This window comes from Chaetodon trifascialis, chromosome 9, assembly GCF_039877785.1.
Source record: "Chaetodon trifascialis isolate fChaTrf1 chromosome 9, fChaTrf1.hap1, whole genome shotgun sequence".
NCBI lineage: Eukaryota > Metazoa > Chordata > Actinopteri > Chaetodontiformes > Chaetodontidae > Chaetodon > Chaetodon trifascialis.
In genome coordinates, this window is record NC_092064.1 from 23,502,304 (window position 1) to 23,527,070 (window position 24,767).

General features: G+C 43.2%; 1 protein-coding gene across 3 annotated transcripts in view; it reads left to right on the forward strand.

Moving 5' to 3' along the window:
- robo1 (roundabout, axon guidance receptor, homolog 1 (Drosophila)) overlaps positions 1-24,767 on the forward strand; it is a 218,383-nt gene that overhangs the window by 70,621 nt on the left and 122,995 nt on the right. Inside the window, exon 3 of one of the 3 annotated variants that reach the window (XM_070971046.1) lies at positions 6,718-6,807. The exons of 1 other annotated variant lie outside the window; for it this stretch is intronic. In XM_070971046.1, coding sequence (XP_070827147.1) covers positions 6,718-6,807 — 90 coding nt within the window. Of the gene's footprint in view, positions 1-6,717; positions 6,808-20,854; positions 21,693-24,767 lie in introns of those variants that run through there. One more of the 3 variants, XM_070971048.1, reaches the window with a different exon arrangement.

The window sequence follows — 24,767 nt, forward strand, 5'->3', positions numbered from 1 at the left end:
TCAAAGAGCAGGGAAAGGTAGCATCATTGTAGTTTGTCACTGATGTGCCACAGCCTTGAAATGAGGTCTGAATTATCTGCTCCACAGCCCTTTAAACTCATTTGCCATAGTCATAATCTTCCCGTTTCTCTTATGTCTCATACATAGCTTTTTTCCCTCCTTTTATCTCTTGTCTTCTTTCTAATTGGGGTACAGAAGAATGATGGTGATATTTATTCAAATGAAGGACAAGATAAATGTTGAGAAAACAAGTATAAACTGTCATTACTCAGTCAAATCAGCCCCAAATGTAAAGAAGATTATTTGAGTGGAGTGCCGGGTGCAGTACTTTCAAAAAGCAGGTTTCACAGTGAGAGGTCGTAGAAGGTCACTTGTCTGTCGGCTGTGGTGGTGTGACTCATGAGCTGCAGACGCCAGATCAGACTGATCCACAACAAGCATTCAGAAGTTGTTCACCTTGGCTATAGCACTTTCAATCCTCGAGAGACCTAATTTTTCTCACCTAAGAGAAGCCTCTTGTGCTCTCTCTCCGTTCCTCTTCCTTGAATCCGTCTCTCTCTCTGGCCAGAAAAAAGTATCCCACCATCATAAAGATGGACATCTGGGCTTTTGGCAGCTTGGAGGATGCTTGCCTCAGCTCCACCAGGATGTCAGAGCAAGTTCAGACTCCTTGCAGGCTTTGAACTTATTTGACATCAGTGTTGTCAAACAAAGCCGAGAAGGAAAGTTTCAAGAAGGAATAAGAATTCATGTTACGTAATGTTGAGGTGTGGGAACGAGATATCCGTGGAAGGCGATCCACAAAAGCCCTTCTTTGAATTAAACACACTCACTCACCAGGGATTAAACAATCCTAACAGCAGCTGTGGCCCTTTCAGTGTGAGCTGCTAACTCACTGAACCTCTGTTTAATTGTTCAGTTCCAAGCAGTGACCATGCAATATTTAGCACCTCTCAATTCAATCAGCACTATTTATCCTGGAACTGATCTCTCTGTTTTCCTTTTTGTGGTTGGTAGCTGATGCCCTCCAAGCAAATCTATCAGTCGGTGAATTAGCACATATTTCTTCCTCGACTTTTGCACTTTTATTTCACCACAATCAACCAATCGTGCGTGCAGAGATGAGTCACATTCCAGCTTTGAGGATTGGCATGCGTGCATTTACCGCGGGGTTTGTAACCAGCGAAACCGTGTTTGGGAAGAGACACAGTGCACACAGTGTCGTGTGACTGTCAGCAGCACAATCCTGCGTGCAGGCATTCATTCATAAACTGGCTCCAGAATGGTTATCTGCTTGTCACTGCACTGATGCTTCCTCCAGCTGGTGCAATGAGCAGGGAAACTACGGCTGTCGGGACATCAGAGGGTTTTGTAGAAAATATCTGCAAAATCACTTAACCTTTGCTAAAATTTACACTGCAGTTCACACAAGGGAACTCATATACAGTAGTCCTCATTATTGCAGTTTGGCGCTATCATGGCTAGAATCTGAAATAGCTGTTGAAAACATTATGACAGCGTGTAAAGTTAATGTAAAGTTAAACTGGCGCTGGGACATAATCACATCTCTCCCCCTCTCGCTTTCTTTTCCATTCGCTCTTTCAGTAACACGTAAAAAAAAAACATAAAATGTGTCTAGAATTTTCCAGCATGAAAACCACACTCTCTCTTACAACATACCAATAATCAATCTTCATGTTTTAAATGGTTGATAAATTGTATATTAATCCTTTACAGCCAAGTATAACGAGCACATGAAAAGAGCTAATGTAAGAGAGTCGGGCTTGGCAGTGTAACCTAAATACAGTAATGATACATATCATGGTATATAAAGTTTTCCCTCTGAAGTGATCTAGAATATGGTACACAACTTTGCCACAGTAATTATTTCTTGCCTGCAGTTAAAGGTATCAATTAACTATTAATATTCTTAACAGTGGCTGTGGAGGCAGAGTTTCATACATATTGAAAGTTAACAGTCAATCTGTATGTAGTGCTGAAGTGTGTGAGAGTGTGTGTCATTTGCTCCACGACAGCTGCAGCACAACTTAGTGATTTTTTATTCTTGCCTTCAATGAAAAGTTTGGGAACTACTTCACTCTCTTGCCAGATGAGAAGATCTATACAACTCTCATGCCTATATAGTAAAAGTGAAGTTATGCTGGATAGCTTAGCTTAGCATAAAGACTGGAATCAGGGGGAAACAGTTAGCCTGGTTCTCTCTAAAGGTGACAAAATCAGCACCTGTAAAGCTCACCAGTCAACATGTTTTATCTCATTTGTTGAATATTTATAAAAGCCAAAGTGTGAAAAAAAGACTATGGTCAACAAAGGGGGGGTTATGTGCCAGCAGCACTAACTTCCTGGGGTCTTATTGTTGCTGTGAGCTGAGATTCCAGCTGCTAATAATCCTTAAGTAAGCGAATATGTGTATTTCCCATCTGTCTCAACAGTCTGGTTGGACACCACGTCTTCACTTAGATGTGGTGTGTGTATTGTCTAGGGAGGTAATGTATATATTATAGTTTCTTTTTAAAGCGATGCAGAGATTGTAAGTTGATGTTTGAGTTGTTCTTTGCTTGCTGGTAGACCATCTCCTTATTCACACAGCATGTTATTCATCTCTGGAGTTGAATCTCAAGGGCCTTGCGGTTAAATGTTTCCTGTAAAGTTTTTTTTTTGTTTGAGAGAGAGCCTTAGTTTTTTTAAGAGTTATAGACAAAAAAAAAAAAAAACGCTCCTCCGCTTTGACTTTGTCCTTTTCGTCCTCTCTGCAGCGGTGTGCGCTCACTGTGTGTATGTATTATCTCAAGGCCAGATTAAAACTCCATTAGTCATGCAGAAAACAAAGGAAGTGTAATCAAAATGGAAATTAGTGTAATGGTGCTGTGGAAACAGATGAAGCGGGCAGAATAGCTTCTGCTGAAAAACACTTCTTTTGAAAGACTTTTGTCCATTTGTCTTCTTTTGTCTGTCTTCGGTAAAGGTGAAGACGATTGCATCCAGGTCCAAAATGATGAAGACACGATGGTGCAATGGGTCATATGTTCAGGAGCAGGGACCTCGTTTAAATGTTCAACTTGCACAATGAAGGCTACAAATAAAAGACAGGAAATCTGCGCCGCAATGAGCATTCTTGTTGGCTGTTCATATGTTCGCTCTGTCATCAGACAAAAAGTAAACAGATGTTAGGGGAGAGCGTTTTCCAAGAAACCAATTTAATCACTGAAATTGCTTGAGGTCATGTTGCAGAAACATGCCACCTCTCTAAACGGGGCGTGTGAAGGAACTTACAACTACAGCAAACAATCAGTCAGTCCTGTTAACAAGCCCCAGAGTCAGACACCCCACACTCATCATTTTAAGCCCATCCATCATTTATATAGGCTGCCAGGGCTGGAGTGCCGCTGCCAATACATGACAAGATAACAATGAGACAACAGCTAGCTTCTCCAGCTTCTACATTCACATCTATTAAGAGCTCCCAGCATTTGTCAAACTAAACAGCCTCGGCTACGGGGGCAATAAGTTAGACATCAGGTTTATTGTCATGTCAGGTTGTGCAGGGCCTCAAGTGCTGATTGGGTCCACATCACCCCAGTGTTGCAGCAGCTCAAGTCAAATCTAGTTCCAATAGACCTCGTAATTTATGACCACAGTACAGAAACAGAGCCAAAAGCCTGCATGGCACCCTGTGGATTCATCCATGAAGAAAAGCCTGCGACCCAGAAAAGAGGACATGTTTGAGGAGGGCTCGGGGCCAGGACCTAAATAGTCCTTTTCCATACACATGTGCTGGCTTGGCTTGACTTGGTTTGACTCGGTGTGTCAGCCCAGCCTGGCAGCTTGCATCTCTGTTACAACAGAGCCACCCACCTCCAGGTGCATCTGTAACTGATGCGCTTGTCCTGAGTCGATGATGTTTAAAAGCAACGCTCTCTTTAGCGCTCGTAACTATTGCACTGCACAGCGGTTGTTGGCAGCCAGCAACTCATCAACATGGATTTTCAGGCTGTTGTTACGATTACTTGGCATCAACTGCTGATTGCTTGAAAAACGGAGATGGGATGATTTAAACTGATGAAGAATCTGTTATGTCTGGCAACAGCAGCAAGGCTATTGAAGCATGTCACTGGATCGTTCCTGCCTGATGATGAAGCCCATCTGACGTCACTGCAACCCACATGGAGGCCGTTGGGAGTGCTTTGACCCAACTCGGCTCGCTTTTAAACTGTTAATGGAAACGCAAATCCAAGTGGCATGGTTTGGCCAAAAGTGCCAATGGAAAAGCCCCAATAGTCTGGGACCCAGGAGGAATGACTGAAGGGGTGGGGGGCCTTTGTCAATTATCTGCACATGTGCCCCATTAATTAGTCGACTGGGGAGCGAGGGCTGGATGCATTATTGAGGGTAAAAGAGACGCAGTGAGGTCTTGACTTTCTGTCCTGATCCCCCAGGGGTAGCTGGGTACACCACCTGTTAATGACCTCTGAAGTGGCCTCTAATTAGACCTCTGACTGTGGACCACCCAGGGATCAGACAGAGGTCCACATGAAGACATGAAGAGAATATACAATACACAAAGCTTGAGGGCAAATACATCAAATACACTTTGTCTGGAATTGTATCTTCATAGTTATATAAACTAAATTGTTCTATTAGTTTGAGGGAATGATCTTAACTCAAAGTCCACTTCCTGGCTCTGTCAGGAACATCTTGTTGATGTAGACAATGAAGACTGTCTCTATGTCAACTGATGAAAACAGCTCAGAAGATGTGGAGAACACGCCAGTAAGCTGTCCAGTGGAAACCATGCATTTCAAAATTTGGCAATTTTGAATTTTTCAGATGAACTGAAGGATTAAGTGTAAATCTTGGGCTAAATTACCATTTAAATACTCAGTTTGGGTGGCTCAAAATTTAATGACACAAAGCTGCAAACAAGGCTGTTTTTCTTACCTCATGAAAAGCTAATTATCAGAAGAAGAACTTTCCTTCTCCATTCATAAGCTTAATATTTATTTAGTGTTTCTATGAGACTATTATGTCCAGTCGATCGGTGTGTCCAACTATTGTTTAAACACTGGACAACATCAGCCAGCTTTTGTGTTTGAGTTGGATTGTACATGCTTGTCAGTGGTAGCATATAAAAGACTCCTTGTTTTTGAACGTGTGTATTTTGATCCTTGCTCCAGCCTTTAATTGTTGTCAGTGCCAAACTGTTTTTTGCAGATGTTGCATTTGGGTTTAATTTGTCTGCTTTAAACAGACTGAAAACACATATCTGACCGGTGCATCAGACTGCTTGACATCTGTGTTTCTTCATGTCCGGCATGTTCTCATCTCCTGTGTTACGTGTTTCATCGCATTCGTTCATGTGCATGAGTAACCTGTGTGGGTGCTTGCTACTTGCGTGACTCAGAGACTCTGCTTTCCTGTAGTGTTGTCAGTCAGATGCTGCTGTTTGGATAAACAGACAAGCACAGTAGTGCCAGATAATAGACTGTGCCCAGCATGAGGCCGTTTAACTGTCACATTAAGTGCAACACTACAGGAGCAGTAGGGGGGCGTGATCACTGAATTTTGAATGTCTTTTTTATGTTTTTCTTATAAATAAGCCTTAAAACTGTTGTAAAGTGGGGCTTTGGGGTTTGAAAAGTCTCCGTAGATGTGCGCTGTCAGTTCTCTAATGGTGGGAGGTGCAAATGAAATGACCGGTCACCCTCGTCTTCACACTCTGGTGATCTAAAGTACTCTCCAGTGAACGATTCTGTCTGCCCGTCTGCTATTTATCAGAAGTGATGCCAGATCTCATTGAGGAAGCAGATACTTCCGACAGACTGCCACTCAGTTAGCTAAAGGGGTTGGATGCTCTTTGATTAAGATTCCTCTCACCCCTCACCCCGACCACCCGGCCCAAATTAACCCCTTGTCAGTGGGCCACAAAGAGAATGGGCATGGCTGAGTCTGATTTATTTCACACAGAGCCATCATAAGGGCACAGTTGGGCTCCCGTCTCCCCCGTAAGCCATATACACCCCGGCCCTCTTGGCCTCTCTTTTACTCGCCTCCCCCCACTGTCCCGCCCACACACCTCCTGTCGCACACGCTCAACCTGTCACTCCAAAGAAGGCACAGGCACAAAGACAGGCCCGAATCAAAAGGAGCTGATTAGCAATTAATGGTGCATCATTGTATTTGCATCAGGAGTGTGTGCACGGTGTGTGTGCATGCAGAGTGGCGTTGTCAATCATGCAGAGTGTGCCCTGGCCCTCCCTCCTCTGTCCTGCCCATGTGCTCCCTTAGGGGTGCAGCCACTTATGGCTATTGATACGGGAGATGACTCTGTTTTACACCCACAGACTTACACTCAAGCCCAGCACAGGACAACAGAGCAACCTCCCGCTGAGCCTGCATCAACACATCGCTCTGATGGATCTATAACAAACAGCTGATTGACTATCATTTTGTTTCCCTTAGACACACTTGGATTACTCACAACTGTTGTGATTGTGGATGTTTGATCGTTTACTGCAATGTGGGTGTTTGGATTCTGCAGACGGAGGCAGAGTTTACAAGGATGGAGGGCGACACTTCTTTGTGTGTTCGCTCTCTGCTTGTGTCAAGGATGTAGCGGGCTGGAGGTTTGGACCGTGGGTGGGGAAAGTTGGCAGAATGCGTCTGGGTTCTCAGTCCCTGTGGTGTTATTGTTGACAGAGACGGGAGTCGCTCAGGAAGGGGCCAGCGAAGGGGCAACACCAGCTCCCACCACCGAACAGGAGGATGACAACTCTTTGGGCTACACAGGTACTGCTGCTGCTTTCCCATCATTCTTAATGTGTCCTTGCATACGTACATGCATACATACATAACACCTGGGAAATGTCAAGTTGCTCCTAGAGGAAGAAATGATTTTGGGTTACATTAAAGCAAACTTCTTGCACTGAAACAAGACATGGATAAACTTTGTTAACTGATCATGAGAAACTTAATTTCACATGTAATCAGGAAGCATGTGTTTTCCATCACACTAGATATACAAACCTGTTACTGGGTATACACACTATATATATGTCTATATGTAGATTATATACTTTATCAAGAATCGTAATCAAAAGGATTACAGAAAGCACTTGGGGGAGCCCTTTTTCAAACAGAAATTCTCCCGCAGTTGAAAAGTCTCTGGACAGAGTAAATAAGCTTTCCACATGTTTCCATGGCAAATACATTCAAACATGTTCTTCATGTTGTGGCTGCTGCGAAGAGTCTCTTAGTTTTGAGTGCTGAAAGAGGAGAAAGAGGAGAAAGGAGGCACACAGCATCACCTCATGTGCACCAGTTCATGTAGTTGGCATCACCCCAGACCACAGGGCTCTGTAGAGAAATGAAGACCCATAAACGGGGTCTTCACCTGAGGGACAGACTTGCGCACACAAAGGATTCAAGTCTGGAGAAAATTAGTGATGACGCACGTGTTTTGGTTGGGTTTTCTGAGGGGCTCGTCCCCCAGAGTGAAGGTAAAAGTGTTCTCAGTGTGCTGTCCCAGCGAGGACCTCCCTCGCTGATTTACTGGACCTCACACAGCTTCAGGAAGAAGGACGTCCAAATGAACTGTCACGACTGTATTGTTGTTCATCACTGTGTGCAGTAGCTCGCCAGCTCTAGATTTTATTTTGCTTGAAATTCAGACAACAACCAATAAAACCAGGCAATTATCATCAGTGGCACGCTGTGCCTTTTATCAGTGATGCCAAGACCTTTCAAAAGTTTGAGCCCAAACAACATTAGTACAGGAATCTTTTCATTTAGAGTTTAGCATGCGGTCCAAGTTCCCAGTTTTCAACAGACTCGTCCTGCTTTTGAGGGTTTAAGGAGGAAAATCATGTCATACCTGCCTCGCTGCATTTGGGTTCATCTTTAGAATGATAAATCCGTCCGGTGGACACTGCCAGGAGTTCATCTTTAATCTGGCCATTTAATCCCATCTGTGCATGAAAATGAAGGAAATTGATCTGGCCCAGCCAGTGAATTGGAAATGAGACTAATGTGCCCTAATACCTCAGTCTGCCGCTGATAGAACAAAGTGGGCGACTGCCAAAGACTCCATTTTCAGGGAGCGTGACCGGATGGAACGTGAGGATAATCTTGACAGCTGCCAGTTTGGAGTGCACTCTGAAGCGTTACAGTGAAGAATCTTTCAGGTGTTTAATGGCCCTGTGATCTCAGTGAACAGAAACTGCTTCATTGATTTATACGTAAACTTGTTCAACCCGTCTCACTCCTTCACGTGACCTTGAGGAAGAAGGGCAGCATGTCCTTGTCATTTGTCCACCATGACCTCTTGTTGTGCTTATTTTACTCTGGAATAATGAGTGCATCAGTGCATGCATCAGTGTGACGAATACTGTAACCTGACCCATTTTTTCCCTCATATAAAACTAAAAACAGCTGGCACAGTGCTAGGCAATGACACGGTAATGTCTTGTATGGTAGCCACCTGGGATTAATACAGCCTACTGTGAATTTTATAAGGAACCACATGCTGATCTGAAGTTCGCAATACATTAAAAGTGTTTTTTATTGGTCCCCCAAGACATTGACTCTCAGCCAGCTCTAAATTGTTTCCCGATATCAAAGAGCTTTGCACAGAACTTCACATTCATAATAAATGAGGCTGACCTGTGTGAAGGCAGTGGATTAGAGAGGCATACTAAAACTCTCACATTTACACTTTGCTAGCCGCCGCTTGGCAGGCCGACACACACGGAGGAGACAGGTCTTTGGTTCTTCTGCCTCGACATGAAAGGCTGAGCGTGACTTCAGAGAGCACATCAGCGCTCATATCCTCCCCCTCTGCTGACAGCTACCCCTGCGTTTGTCACAGATCACAAAGGATGGCAACTTCAGAGAGCTGCTCTATTTGTCAGGTTATGGAAATAAAGATAGGAAGGAAGTGAGGGATTCGAAGGTTGCCACACTGTCAACACCTGATTGACTGCAGAATAGAGGGGTCCAGGATACTGTAATACCCTATTGTCATCTTATCTCAAAGCGCTATCCCTGAATGTGGACAAAAACTGTTCACTGTATCGATGGAGGAGCAGATGGGTCACGTTAGGGCAAAGTCAATTATAAGTGAGAGCTGTGAAGTCAAGGTTAATATTGCAGAACAATCACAGAGGTGGCTCAGTAGCTTAGGAATATCCATCAACACACAGTAAGATGCAAGCTGTTATTCCACATTTCTTTCCTGAAAAAGTGAACGCTGATAACGATGAAGACAGTTTATGTATGATTTTGGTAAGCTGCGCACACGGGACTCAGAGCACTTGAAGCTAATTTATACTTCAGCGAAAAAGTGCTTGTCAACATGTTGCAGGACATAAATGATGCAACACTGTATCTCAAAGGCAGTTTTGATGTTGTTCACTTTTTTGTAATATCACATACTGCTTTTTTGGAAAGCCCTGTGAAAGTACTGAGCATAACAGCAAGTACCAAAAACATCCACCAGACTAGTGCAAGTACCAACAGTCAGCATGCTCCTTGGGGTTTATACCCATATCGCAACAGTTCTGTTAAAGATGGGGATCCTTCTTCATCCACTTTTCAAAATATCCAACATTTAAGCATGCTGGCAGTTCTCAAACGATATAAACAATCCTCAGTTGAGCTTGACCTCTGGCTGCCATAGTAAGAACACATGTCCTCACTGAGCTATGAATTCAAAGTGTTGTGTGACACGGCTCTGTCAGCTGACACTTTGTCACATGACACATTTTCACTCAAGTATACAGCCTTATTTATGCTTCAGTAAGAATGTGTCATCCAATATGCCACAAAATTCAATATACAAAACCAGTTGTGAGTGTTACTTTTTGTAAGGTCGCGGCTGCGGTTAAATGTGGCATTCTTTATGGAGAAAAGCTTGGCGAGAATAGAGGGATGGCGCCAAAGCATCCTGCAGAAAAGAACAAATACTGAAGCGGTATGTAAACAGATGGATTTGCAGACACTTTTTCATGAACTCTGTGAGTAATTAAAAATGCTTCTAGATTTACTCAACATGTTTTGCATTGGAAATATTGCAGAAGCACTGTGGTAGTGGGTGGAGACCAGGTGCCTGTTTTCCTCTTATTGATGCAGAGGTGGAGCGGTCTGTGTCTGAATACATGCCACTGACAGCTTTACCATGAGAGAGATCGAGAGCTCTACTCTGTATTCGTCCTTTGCTCTCATTACTGGGCTGTAGCACCGGCCTTGAGTCCACACCCTGAAAACCAATTTCCTTGACAGTGTCACCCTCACATATATTACCCCAGAGTCACCACAGCATCAGCGTGTCACGTCTATGACATTCACCTGCGTTCATCAGCCTTAGTGCCATGGTAATCATGATACAGGAAGCAAAGAGAGCGCTACACACTCAGCTAGCTGTACTCTCGTACATTATTCCCAGTACAGCAGCAGTACTCATTTCCTACCAATGCAACAATAGAGAAAGATCCCTGGCCACGCATGGAAGAGCAATTCACTTGAGGTATAATTGGTTATAACCATGCACTAATGTCCTACACGCAGCTTCCCAACAGCCTCTGTGCTGCTGAGGCCAGTAAAGGTTTTTTGTTCCCCATCCAATATCTTTTCATCTCCCTCATCCGCACTGCTTAGTGTAGCAATGTCCCTGGAAATGAGTCTATTAGCCGTTCTTCTCAGGATAGAAAGAGGAGTAATGTGGTCAAGAGGCACTGGAGTGGGGGTAAGATTTGAGATGGGAGTTAGCACAAGTGCGCAGGGGTCGAAAGCACAAAGACTATGAGGTGAGAATCAAATTAGAATATTCAGATTCACGTTTCTAGTGTCCTCATGATAATTGCGAAGAAGATTGGATAGGGTTTTGCTAAGCGCTAATAATCAGCGGCTCCTGCCCCGTCAAACACACTTAATTTCTCAGTGAAAGGATAATAAGTGTTTTCTTAGGATATAAATGGGTCACATTCTTCACCATCTCAAAGGGGAGGAGGAAATGCTGTGGCTCCTCTGACTTGACAGGAGTTGGTGGTTCAAAAGGTACTATAACACTGACAAGTCCAAGGATAGGAAACACCTACAGTATGCTGTTGGTAGCACATTTAAGAAATAATGATTTGGAGTTGCATAGATCGCTTGTTTTCAAAAATAGATTATGATGATCTGCTCGCATTTCAAAGCACTTTGTTGTACCTGTCATGAAGTGCTCAAGAGTAACTACATTCCATAAAGCAACAACAGAGTCAATACCAGGCCCTCGGGAACAGTGTGTCCAGTTCTTCTTACACGTCTATGGTCACAAACTAGTGTGTTCCATATCGTCTTAGCTTAACAGCATTATTTTCCAAGAGAAGTCACAACTGCTCTGTGATATACAGCGAGGGGGAACAGTAAAACACCAGCTGAGACCGATATAATGTTAGCCGTATGTAGCAGCTGTGGCTTCATGCTGGGGGATGAAGGGAGCTTGTACAAGGCGTGCTTCATGAAGTCCAAATCACTGTCAGATTTTAGCCACAACATCATCAGAGTCATTTTTGCGGAGGAGAGTCAGGAGTGTTAAGTGCATGATCGAATCACTTCAAGTGTGAAGTGCTCCAAATTCTCGCTCTGTTTCCCAGTCCTGTATTTTCAAAGTATGCGTGGACACAGGGCTGCACTCCACCGGTCTTAGAGGTAAATCCATCGCAGATTGTATTTGACGGATTTGAGTGTATACTGTTGATACAGTCCTGATCATTTACATGTTGCATTGTTTACAGTACTTTTAAACACACATCCATGGATATAATTGTGCTGGTAATATACAGTACTTTGACAGCTACTGTACATCCCTCGTAAAGCTTTTTCAAACGACCCGCCCTAAGCAGCATCTCAGCCTTGTTGTTCAGCCATCTTTATGAGCAAACACATAAGGAGTGCTTCTCCACCTCACTAACAGCTCCGTGAAGTCCTCCCTGCAGAAATGACTCCAATAACTGTCTGCCGTGACTGGCAGCTTGATGGTCTGTTAAATCATTGCTGGTTTTATTAGTGGAGATATGATTCATGCATAGTCATGTTGCACATGAAGTATTAAGCTTGTGTCTTGGAGGCTCTGCGGAGACTCAGCAGTGTGACTGCGTCTCAGCAGGGCTCAGCGTCTGTGTGAGGGAGCAGAATATCACGAGATGGGGGGTGCAGCAGGCTGTAAATCTGAGCAGCACCTGCTCCCTGGACTCTGGCGCGTGGTGTGAGGTCAGCAGCGCCAAATATCCCATCGATCATATTTATTACATTCATCACAGTGCTAGTTTGTTTTGGCAGCTGATAGCACCAGAGGAGAGTGAAAGAAAGAATAGGCTTTTTATTTGAGGGACGGGGAATTCTTGGAGCATGAGCAGTGTCTTTGCATTTTTCTCTGCTCGGGGTCTTCAGAGAGAGATCAGTCACTGCTGTTGGCTCTAAGTCCCCATTGAACCACAACTTCTGCAGAATGATATTTTAAGTACAGTTCTGGAAAGTTTCTGAGAGAAATAACTTTGAGAAAAAAAATATTAATGTCCCATCAGTTCTCAGCTCTGTGGGACTTTGGGTTTGCAGTTGAGGTTTGTTAGAATATTGAAAGAACAACTTGTGTTTTTATTATTTGATTCATTTCTTTTCAGGAATATGAAATAAAACATGTAGGAAACCAAATCATTTGAATTTGAAATGTTTATCTAACCCATAAAACCTTCAGAAAGTATTTCAAATTGGACGCTAACTGACTTCTTAGCCACAGAGGCAGTGTGGCTCCTGAGATGGCAATATCGGTCAGTCGGTCCACCAGTTTGGCCCACACTGAAATATCTCAACAGCTACTGGAAGGATTGCCATGAAATAGTGTGTAGACATTCATGGATCCCAGAGAATGAAGCCTACTGACTTCTGTGGTCTTCTGACTTTTCCTCCACAATGAATGGAATGAACTGCTTTTCTAAAGCGCTTTTCTAGTCTTACTGACCACTCAAAGCGCTTTACAACACGAGCCAGCATTCACCCATTCACACACACATTCATACAGTGGTGGCAAGCTGCCACCTGCTCATCACGAATAAAATAACCATTCACAGATGTGGATGACCGCTCCACCTCCTGAGCCACAGCAGGTTGCAGGTAGACTTTCAGATTTTGAGCGAAATGTCCCAACAACTGCATGTGTCAAGAAATTGGTGAACACATGAATTCCCCCCAGGATGAATTTTAAATTGGTCAGTGATCCTTTAACTTTTAATCTTTTGCCATTTTGCCAGGTCAAATTTTGAATTTATGCCCTTTGGTTTATGACCGAATACCTTGAAAACTAATGACATCTCAATCAGCCTCAGCTGTTAGCGTTGTCTTTGTGAGCATGTTAGCATGATGATGCTAGCATTTAGCTCAAAGCACCATAAACGGAGCCTCGTAGAGGTGCTGGTGTGGCAGTAGACTCTGAGCCTTATTAATAATGTGCTGTGGTCTTAATGTGCAAAACGTGTTTTCTGTGAAAGGCGAATCGGCTTTGGACAAACTGATCTGAACACACACAAACATGACAATTTAACTCTTCCTCCTTTAGTCTGGAGTCTGAGAACTTGACATTTTTACTAGTTTGCCACATTAAAGAGTCAATTGTATAGTTTCACACTGGTGACAGTGTCCTGAATGTGTAAGTGGTTCTCCTTAATGGGACACTAAAATGGCCGTTTCGTCTGTCACTGAACGAGGAGCCTTTTCAAATCTTATATGCATACAGCATATAATGCAGCTGCTATGTATGAAATAATTAAGAGATTTGAGCAGGAACTGATGGTGTTTTCAGTTAAATAATGGTCAGCACGTTGCTGTGCTCTTGGTCAGGATCTTGTCTTGTATCCTGCTGCCGTGTGATTGGCTGAGGTCCAGCAGTGATAAGAACAAAGGAATCTCTTGGCTCAGTTACCCCGAGCCCCACTGTCGCTTATTAAAGCTCTCCTGTCTCTAAACCAATTAAGTCAATTAAGCATGAAACACAATGCGGCTTGTTTCTGCCTTTATGCATTTCTATGAGGGAAGGAGTGAGACGCAGGTCACCCAACAAATGAGGGGAACAGCAATTCAAGGACAGCCAAAGATGCTTTAATATTGTCTAATTGTGATTAAATCTTCTTGTTATGCTTGCGCAGCCACACATGGAAATGCACAAGTTGAATACTTTTGCGCTGAAGTGCTGCAAAGTAATCTTAGTGTTGAATACTTGTTACGAGCATAATAAACTTTAGATCCATCCTTTCCATATGGACCATCATCTCACAGGAGGAGAGTCTGAGCACAGGCAACTCATAAACGTTTTTTCTGACAACTGAAGTGTAGAATATTCAACTTCCTGAACGTCTGCTGCTGCAAATATCCCAGCGTCTGACTGTATTTTGATGTTGCTGCCAGTATGTTATGTGATAGCTGGGTTATTTTAATCAGCCTCCACAGGCCATGTCGAGGCTGACGCTAAACAGATGCTAATGTGAGGCCCATTAAAAGACACAGGGAAAGAGGGATTCAGTGTGCGCAGGCAAGCGGAAAAGCAACAGCCTGTTTATCGCCTCATTCTGCTTTGTGCTGCAAACCTCGTCGCGGCATCCTGTGAAGCTTCCCCCTCTTTCTTTCTCCTCGGTGTCTGCCCCCCCTCCTCGCCTCACATTTCTTGCAGCAGCGTCATGCATGGGGGCATTCCTTGAACAGAAACAGATTTGTTTAGTTCTCCGTCATTTTCTTTCACTGGACCCCTGTCTTTTTTTATCAGGTCTGAAAGCTGAACAGAGAGGCTATAGTGAGAAGAAGAATGTTCTCACTCTTCTGTTTATGTTTTGTTTCTTCTTCTTTGCATCCTACTTGCTGTGTGTCGCCTATCCCTTTCTCCACTCCCTGGCAAACTCTCAATATAATGGTGACAAGAGACATTTTTAGTGTTGTCCAGATTTTGAAAGACTTTTTGGCTTGTTTCTGAGGTTCATCTCAGTGGGCTAATTGTATTTATTCTGGGATTGAGCCCAGAATTATACATTCTTGGCCTTTTGTGGAGAGCTGAAGGGCCAGAATATTGTCCACAGTGGACAGGCAGGGGAAATGGCCTGACAATCACTGAGATTTCTGTCGTAGATGTTCCAGAAATATGACAAGGCTGCACTTAGTGCTTCACTTTCAGTCTGTGCTGATATGTGTCAAGGCCTATGGTTGGTTTTATTCTGACAGGCCAGCTGTGATTCGAATTTAACTCCTCTGCCTTTTAACTAGATTGAAGACAAGTGTCAAATACTGATGGCATGTTCATTACCCTTAAACTCATATTCATTAACCTCAACTATGTTCTTCATACTTTTCAAGTCAAACATAGATTTCTTATGATGGCAGGAGCTCATGCAGTTAGCGGTGGCACGGTTTGTGCTTCTGAAGCCTCGCCACTCGCTCTGCAGCCAATCAGGAATGATTTGTTGCCTCTTTTAGCAGTGACACAGTAACACCAATATGATCTAACTTCCTCAGGAGTTCAGGTCATCTCTCCTCTCCTCCTTCACATCACATCTCGTCTCTCACCCCTTCCTTTCGGACGTTGTTGGTCCCATGCTACCCATCTGTCATGCCACCTGAAAATCATCTCATTCTCAAGAGCACCATGACAGAGCAGGAGGACTTCTCCTCCTCGCATGCCCACTGCATGACAAAGCAGCCTCCATTTAACATGATATATCCTGCAGATTCCCGCGACCACACATATCCATCATGCAACAATTACTTCTTGCAGGAAGTTTTGAAAATAAGAGATTTCCATATGTTGCGAGAGGCTGGATAAATGTTGGCTCTGTGTTGTAAATGCAATTCCATGTGTCTACACTCCACTATTTTAAGCCTTTGGTCCTCCATCGAGGTTCGTGAGGAGAAGAGGACTCGGCTTTAAAATGAAAAAGCCAGAGTTTTGTACAGATTTCTATTCCACACAGCTTCAGATCTGGTCATGAGCATAAAACAGCCCTGAGAGTCTTGCCCTTTCTTGTCAGAGGACATCGCTCTCCTGACTGGTTCACTCATCCTAGATACTGCTTCTGATTTGTGATGGGCTACTTGTTTAACTGGATCACAGCCCAAAACCTGAAACAGGACAGAGTTACCCTGCAGCGGTTTACTGATTGTCTTGGAAAACGTTAAAGGAGCTCAATCAAAGGCAGTCCTTTTACTTCATGTTATTTGTGTTTATCTTTTCAAAACACCTTGGAGACGTGCTGCCCACTGCCAACTCACAGAGACTACAAATATGAATTGCTGTCTTATAAAAAGAAAAGCAGCACAATGAATAAATAAAAGGATGGCTCCTCAAGGACAAGACACGAATGATAAAAGGCTGAAGTGAATGTGAGGCAAGTGAAGTATGGTAACCATCCAGCTAAAGTGCCTGTGAAGGGAGCTCAAACATACTGTACCTGACTGCCACATTCTGTCCAAGGTGACTCTGCTGCAACTTTGACAAGTTTCTGTTTACTTCCTAACATATTCAGGAGGTAGAACTTAAGCCTGTGGAGTGTGAAATTCCAAAATGCGTCATTTTTTTCTGAGGATAGAGAAGTGTTCTTACTTTTCTGTCTATTGGGAAAGAGTGTTTTGTTTGCCTCTCAACAGGGAGCATCTTTTCAAAGAGGAAAGGTTTTGTTTTATGCCATCTTGTTTGGTACGCTGGTGAGATGGGAATGAAAGCCATTAAATAGTCTTAGTTAGGGAAAAGGGAATGCGGGCTCCTTCACTTTACCCCGCCCGTGTGTCACCCCGTCACCTCTGTGCTGAGGGGGCCTAGGTTTTGTGAGGAGTCCAGCACAGCTGAAAGGGGACACAGCATGCAGCCTACAGGGACCCCCGTCCTGCTGCATGCATAGAAACATCATAAGAAAAGACGGAACGTCCACAAACTCCTTTTGAATATTAAAAGGAGAATTATCAGAGATCAAAACGCCGGGAAGATGAGAGACAGTCTCGCCATTGAGCGATTAGATGGCGAGATGGAGAGGGGAGTGAACTTCACCATGCACATTGTATACAGAGCTGCCCTCATTAAGATCCCATCGTACTCTGGGGGGAAACATTGTCACTGGATTTAGGAGACTGGCCAAGACTGCAGGGGTTTATGTATTTGGCAGATCTCAAGAGAAGCAGCATGAAGGGCTCATGGTGGGAAGTGCAGCGATGTTTGCAGTTTGTTTCTGTTTTTGAACATTTTTACGAGGATCTTTGGACTGATATTTTATTATTTAGCACTTTTCAAGGAATACAAATCTGCAGCCACTGAACTAGAAAGCTTGTATGTTAGTTATATGCACATCTGCTGGCCCTGGGTCGTCCACACACGTCACCATGCAGATTGCGTGTTTGCTGGTGCTGCTGTTTGCCATGCTGGTCATGCTGGGAGTTCCTAAAGACCATAAGGGTCCTCACAGGACCCATCGCCTCTCTGGGTTACCGAAGTCTCACTGGTGCAAACGGCTGCCGAATAATTTTGGACCTCACCAAAACCATCAGACTTTGAGGCACTCCCACAGCAAACCACACAAATGTAACCACGTCTCACACAGTAAGTACAAAAAGTGCTATATTGCGTAAGTGTCATCCAAAAAATAATGACTCATCAAGTCTTTGACATGCAATGTTGTTTTGGTTCTCTTGAGTGGTTATTAAAGCGTATTAAAGCCTTGGAGCACTTTGCAGTCCAGGGAGGTTTTTTCCATCCTTTTGTACCTTGTGTATTCTTGGCTGTGGTGTTAAAAGCTCACGCCATCTCCGATGCCATCACGGCTCTGACAATATGTCATTTTTCCTGCCTCTGCTGGTCTGATCAAGGTTGCAAGGGAGGGGGGGAAAGAGGACAGAGAAGCGTGTTCATGGAGCTCAGTCGTCCTAACTTGCACATTCTGTGGGATTTTTTTCCTTTTTAGTCAACCATAGAGGGAGGATGAAACCGAAGCTGAATACAAAATGGTTTGATGCAACATTAAACTGGAAAAATGTGGTGACACAGGTGGGCCATGTGCAGAGTTCAAAGAGTAGCTCGAGCATGTGTATCCTTTTTAGGGTGGGATGTTCTTTGAAATTGAACAGTGGAACATCAGAACAATTTCCTGATATCTGTCTCTTTTTATTTTTTCCACATTCTTTTCCTACTGTTCTATTATTTGCACATAATGTGGAAAAACAGATGAGAGCTCTGCAAGTGATCTGTGGTAACAGTGACTGTTTAGTGCGACACTGTTTCATTCCTGCTTTTTTTCTTTGCTGTGCTACATCAAAAATTTGAAATCCTCACATCCTCTTGTAACAATTAGCCTTCCCAGACTACCTCCTCTCCCGGTGGGTCTAAATGAGGACTTTGCTGATAATTGCTTCTATGTTACAGTTCCCCCGCTGCTGGCTAGAGGAAATTTTACTGTTCAATTCATGTTATTCAGCTGAACAGCCACTTTACAGATCCGGGGCTGTAAAAGCTTTCAGGAAAACAGGGCACATGAGGGCTGAGTGGGAGTGGAGTGTGTAAAACTGTAATATAATGCACACATGGATGAATGAGAAATAAAAACATGCTCAGAGGTGAGAGACAGACTTTTGTCTGAATATGTCAGCCGAGTAGCTGTCAGCATCATGAAAGGTCATCATGGAGTGACCTTTGCACAGAGACGTGCAAAGGTCACTGAAGAGGTAGGAAAATGAATTCAGATGGCTTAAAATAGATTTAAGCATATTTTTTGGAGCAAACAGCAGGGTGTCTTTTTTTCTATTTGTAAGATTATTAATGTTGGCGGCACGGTGGTGCAGCAGGTAGTGCATGTGTCTCACAGCAAGAAGGTCGCCAGTTTGATCCCCGGGTCGGGCAGGGCCTTTCTGTGTGAAGTTTGCATGTTCTTCCCATGCATGCATGGGTTCCTTCCACAGCCCAAAAAAACATGCTCAGTGGGTTAATTGGTGACACTAAATTGTCCTCAGGTGTGTGTGTGAGTGTGAATGTCTGTCTGTATGTGTTGCCCTGCGATTGACTGGCAGCTGGTTCAGGGTGTACCCCGCCTCTCGCCCGTTGACAGCTGGGATAGGCTCCAGCCCCAACACAACCCCGAAAAGGGACAGTCGGGTATAGAAGATGGATGGATGGATGGATGGATGGATGGATGGATGGATGGATGGATGTTTATTAATGTCGATCTTTTCATTTGTAGAATAACTTCCTTCCTTCCTTCCTTATTTGTTAAAGACTGTATTCAAAATTTGTATGTTCACTGTCCAGTGTGCTACATGGAGTGTTGCTGCACTCCTGTTGAAAAAGATGTGCTCATGATGGCTGTTTAGACAGTTTATTTCACTGTGATGAAGATGCATACTATATTGAAACATTAGTCCTTGCACCCAATGGAAATTAATTTAACAAACCACGTGCTCAAGTTAGAGAAAGTGGATTGGAATGAATTCAGCACGGATTAGTTCAACTCCTTCTTTCAGTCGGTGTAAATTAGTGCTGCGGCAGAATAAATATGATGATTCTCCACTGTTCAGCCGACAACACTGAACCATCACTAAAGTATTTTGACACACTTTAAAAACCTCTGGGCTTGAAGGCTAATGTGTCACTAACACTCCGTAGCTGTCAAACCTTATGCAGTTCCCCCTGATGGAAACAGGTCCTCTCAGTTCAGACAACCTTCACTGGAGGGCGCTGTTGGGTAACAAATGCTCAGTCAGACGCTTTGAGCGGAGCTGAACTGTGGAAATGTAAAAGTCTTTCAGCTGTTCTTTTTAGTCATCCAAGTTTCCCCCAAACTTTCAGCTCTTTTAATGCAAGGTAACTTGCATACTTATAAATTATACTCCTCAGATCTAAAAAAGGTGCTCTGTGTCTAAAGTTGGTTGTGATCAGAGGTTCAAAGAAATGGCAGGAGGCTATAGGATGAATTTATCACACCACTGCAGAGAAAGCCGGGCTCATTGAAGTCAGAACTGGGGAAAAAAGAGATGAGAAACACATTTTTATGTGGGTAAGTCCCAAGTTTATGTCACATCGGGGAAAATGTTAAATTAGGAACATGGATCAGCAGATAAATTGTCAAACCAGATTTGACTTAACCATATGTAGTCACAGAGCACTGACTGCATAACTCGATGTTGTTTTCTTTGGATTTATATTTGCATATAATACATTATATATATTATATTATAGACCTATAAGAGGTTTGCTGTTTTTTGCTGTTATGAATTCTCAGTCTAATGTGGGCTATGAAGAGCTGCATGTAATCTGGAGGAAGAGGGTTTACATGTAACACAAAGTGTGTGGAATGAAAATGGTACACCTTTACAATACCTCATGTTTGTATAGTTTGATGATTTTTGTCCTGTAATACATTTCAGTGATAAAAATATGACTTAATAGCACATCTAGTTTGTAATACTGAAATATTAATGGAGTATGAAACCACAGCAGACAAAATAAAACCTTCAATAGCCTATTTTTAACCATTATATAATAACTACTGAGTTCCGAAAACATAGTGTAAGTCCCTGCAGGAATATCACTGGAATAGGCTGTTACATTTGTTTTTAGCCATGAACCGCACAAAGAATAAAACCAACATGTCTGAATAGTTTTAGAAGGTTTCTCTTATTATTGGCCACAGTTAGAGAAAATCCAGCACAGGCTGCCAGTGCGCGCTGTGGAGCTGCGCCGCGCGGTGGGATCCAGGCGGGAAGAGGTTAAATTTCTTCTCTGGGAAACATTGTCGGGTCTATGGAGGGGGTAGGAACTCGCATACCAATTGACGAGGCGCTGCGCTTTCCTTGAATGAAATGCTGGGAATATGAGCTCGTATTTGCCCCCTCTCGCCTGAGGTTCGGGGTCTGCGCGGATCAGTCGGAGCACCGGCGGAAAAGTGATGGAAAAGTTGCGCTGATCTTGCGTCTGGATCCGGCGGATGAGGGAGGACAGGACTAAGTCGCAAAGTTTCCGATCTCAAGTGACAGATTCAAAACTGGACTGAAATAATGTGACTGCTGGGACAGAGCCTCTCAGCGTGGACCACAACGAGCTCTCGCGTTATTTTTCCTCACTTTTCTCCCAACTTTCAGTCACAGTGGATTTGTTATTTTGTCCCTTTTTTGCACAAAGGAGCTGAATGATTTGAATGAGATCGGCTGGCTGGTGTGAGCGCACGGCAGCAACGGGATGAACGCAAGGAAGGGATAGAGCTCATCCACTTCTCTGCCCAGTTAGAACACATGCGACCATCCAGTTCAGCTGAACTGCTGGAACAGAGCATGTGTTGAAATTGCGTGCTGTTTGGAACTGTTTTATTTTATTATTTTTTTCCGTCTTTTGAACGCTTCTTCTCATCCATTACAAGAAGCCAAAGCAAGCTCTTGATAAACTGCTCTTGGACTGTTATGACATTTTGGGTTTTAGTGACTCACAAACCAAAATCTGGGTGTTACATTTTCAAACTCTGGATTCTAAGATTTTGTTTTTGCAGTTTGACATGAAGGAGCGGATGCCTAGATTGCTTTCTGAATAATTTGGATTACTCAAGAACATTTCTCATAAGAGAGACGTTGAATTATGTCTCCAACTTCTATTGGATTTGTACTTCTGTTAGGAATTCTCCATGTGTGCTCAGGTAAGTCCGTTATTCAGCAGTCATCTGTGAGCCTTGACCTTTTATTTGAGCTGCAGAAGTTGAATTTGGAAAGAAAGAAAGTCAGAGAAGAAAATTTCCAATTTATCTCTTTAATTATTTGTGAAGCTACAGGGCTTATGCAGTTACTCAGTTGGATTGCAGTGCATTTGAAATCATATCAAAATGTAGATGCTTTCTCAGTGAAAAATGGTTGCTGCAAGGCAAATGCAGACCCAAACTTTCCCAGCTTTAAAAAAAGACTTTCTGAACATTGAGCCAGTGTGTTTTAGGCCTTGGTCTGATCTGTGTCAGAGGCTCCTCTCTGCTGCATTTCGCTTTAAAATCAAGAACATTCAACACAACAGTGAAATGTTCCTCTCTTGACCAAAACCTCTCAGGGTTTTCTAACTTTTAAGAGCCGAGCACACACAAAGTGCTGAATCCATGTGGGATGAGTGTAGAGAGAGAGCAGTTATCATCCCTCATGCGGACAGCAGGAGCCCCCATGGACACCATGTTTCCATGTATGTCGAGGTTCTGCTCATGGACGACTCTTATTGCTGACTGCAACATTTTTGTTCATGTTTTTGAAATGAAAATCTGCAGCACCTCTAATGGCCTCCTCCATGTTGTTTTTCACTGTTAGTCTTGTTTTAATTGAGCTTTTCAGCCATCTCTGCATTTATGTGGAGCTAAAACAGCTTGTTTTCAGTCGTCTCTGTCTTCTTGTGTTCTTCTTTATTGTCTTATCCTTTATTCCTCCTCACCCATCTCGTGGATATCTCTGTAGAGCCCCTGCACCATTATAGCAGGGGTTTTCCAGGTCAGTGGCTTCTGAGTTATGAGGAAGCAAATGCCTGCCATCCTATTATGAGACATTAGGAAAAGTGCATCTTGAAGGGAAGCTAGTGGAGCATTTTACACAAAATCTGTCTAAATTAAAGAAATGTTTGAGACCAACATTTACAAGGTAGAACATTTACTTTAAATATAATCCTAACAAACCTACTGCACCAGAGTAAAAGCAGGCCCTCTTCTGCTCCAACACACCTCTAATTACCTCAGTAACAGTGTCATCATTTTCAAGTTTAAAGCTGAAAAGCCATCAAGGCCTGCCTGTCTAAACTCTTGGACCGGTCCAAAATCTGTTTTCAGATGTCCCTCAAAGCAAAGTCTTTCTGCAGGAGTGTAAATGCTAGGGATCTCAATCATGCTCAGACTGAAAGGTCTTAATTCTGTGTCTGGTGGCCGCGTTCATCCCGTCCTGAGTCGATGTCTTTGTGCAGAGTTTCATCATCCACATTCAAATGTTAATCGTGCTTCCTGATTGGTTTCCTGAATTGGGCCTTTGTTTTCTGTGGCTGAAGCAGAGGTGCGGTGATGGGAAAAGCCTGTGACACCACAGCCGTTTTGAGGAAACGCTGTAGCACCTAAACAGGAAGTAGGGTCAGAGGTGAGCGTTTAGAGCTGGGTGGTGGCTCCATCTGCTCCACCCTCGGCCAGATCCCGAGCCTGGGCTGAGCCGCTAATGGTCCTGTCCTGTGAGAAAGACTGGTAGACACAAGGGTTTCCAATTACGCCTAGCTGTGGGGATGTTTTCTGGGGAGAGGCGTGAGAATAGGGCCTACTAATAAGAGATGGACTGGACAGCAGATACTCAAAGGATTGGTCTCGGATTAGACACTAGTGTCAGGAAAATTGGATTACACGCCACTTGCCAGGAAAAGATTTCATATTTGCTGCTAATTGGAGGGCTAACAACTTCATTCCAGTGTAGGGAAGGTATCAGATCTCTGAAGTTAACTCTTGATGGTATTTAGTAACATCTCTGAGGATAATATCAAGGTTATTTTGGCATGGTTGTAACAAAGTTTTTTTTATATTACTTGTACGTGTGAAACAGACAGACAGAGATGAGATGACCTTTGCCCTTGTCAAACTTGTGATGACTTGCGTATTGCTGCCCTGCCCCGTCTGAAGGTTGTAAATTGATACCTTCATCTATCATGTGTAGCCCTGTTATCAGGCGATCTGTCCTCCTGCTGCTCACTAAATGGTTGTTATCTCTCCTCCAAGTGCTCGTCAGACCTTATACTCACCTCAGAGGTACCATTTCGATGAGGGCAAGAGGTGACTATACTTCTCACACTCAAAATGACACTCTGGCTTACTCTGAGGCGATAAGGGCTGTTAGAATGATATACAGTAGAGCCGGGACAATATGCTTAACCCAAATTGGTACTAATATGACACTTGGCTGCAGATTGGATGTGTATTGCAATTCTTCAAGTTTGCCATTCTACGAGTATTACAATTCAATATTCATGTTTCAAGTTTATTAAGATTTATTGTTTATATCATGAATCATATTTCCAAAAACAATGCACATCACATGTCATTCAGTCTGTTTTATCTCAGTTTTATCTCAGCAGCATCATTGCTTTACTACTAATAACAGCGGTTAAAAAAAAAAAAACTCTTTGAAGTGAACGGCTACATTTAGCTGTTTCTTCTCATCAAGCTAGTGCCACAAGAAAATAATAAATCAGACCATGGGCCAAAATAAATGTTGCCACAGCACAAATGTGACACACTTTCCATCTTTAAATTAATGTCTTTCAAATGTTAAATAAACTCTGTAATTAACTTTTCTCAAACTTTGGACATATTGGGCATATAAATGTGGTAAATATAAATGATGTTGGCTGTGTTTTTAATCCATTGGTAAGTTTAAATTGTGACTTTTTGGGTTTGTTCGAGTTTTGACCCTTTGAGGCTGCTGTAGCTTGGTCAGTGTGGAGCGTAAAAGCTGCAGAGTGGCAAATTAAGTTAGCAATGTGAAGTCAGCAGCTATTTCCACAGAGCATATGAAGTATATGCCAGGAACTAAGTAAGTATGAGCCCACATGTTTTATGTTAAGCAAGTGAAGTAAAATGGAACGTTTGTTAAGATAATATCGCGATGCTAATTCCCGTTAGCATGTTAATGGAAATTCCCATTATATGTTAGCATCGAGCTAACGTACGGAGCGCTAGTTATTTATATATTTAAAAGAAACGATTCAGGAATTAATT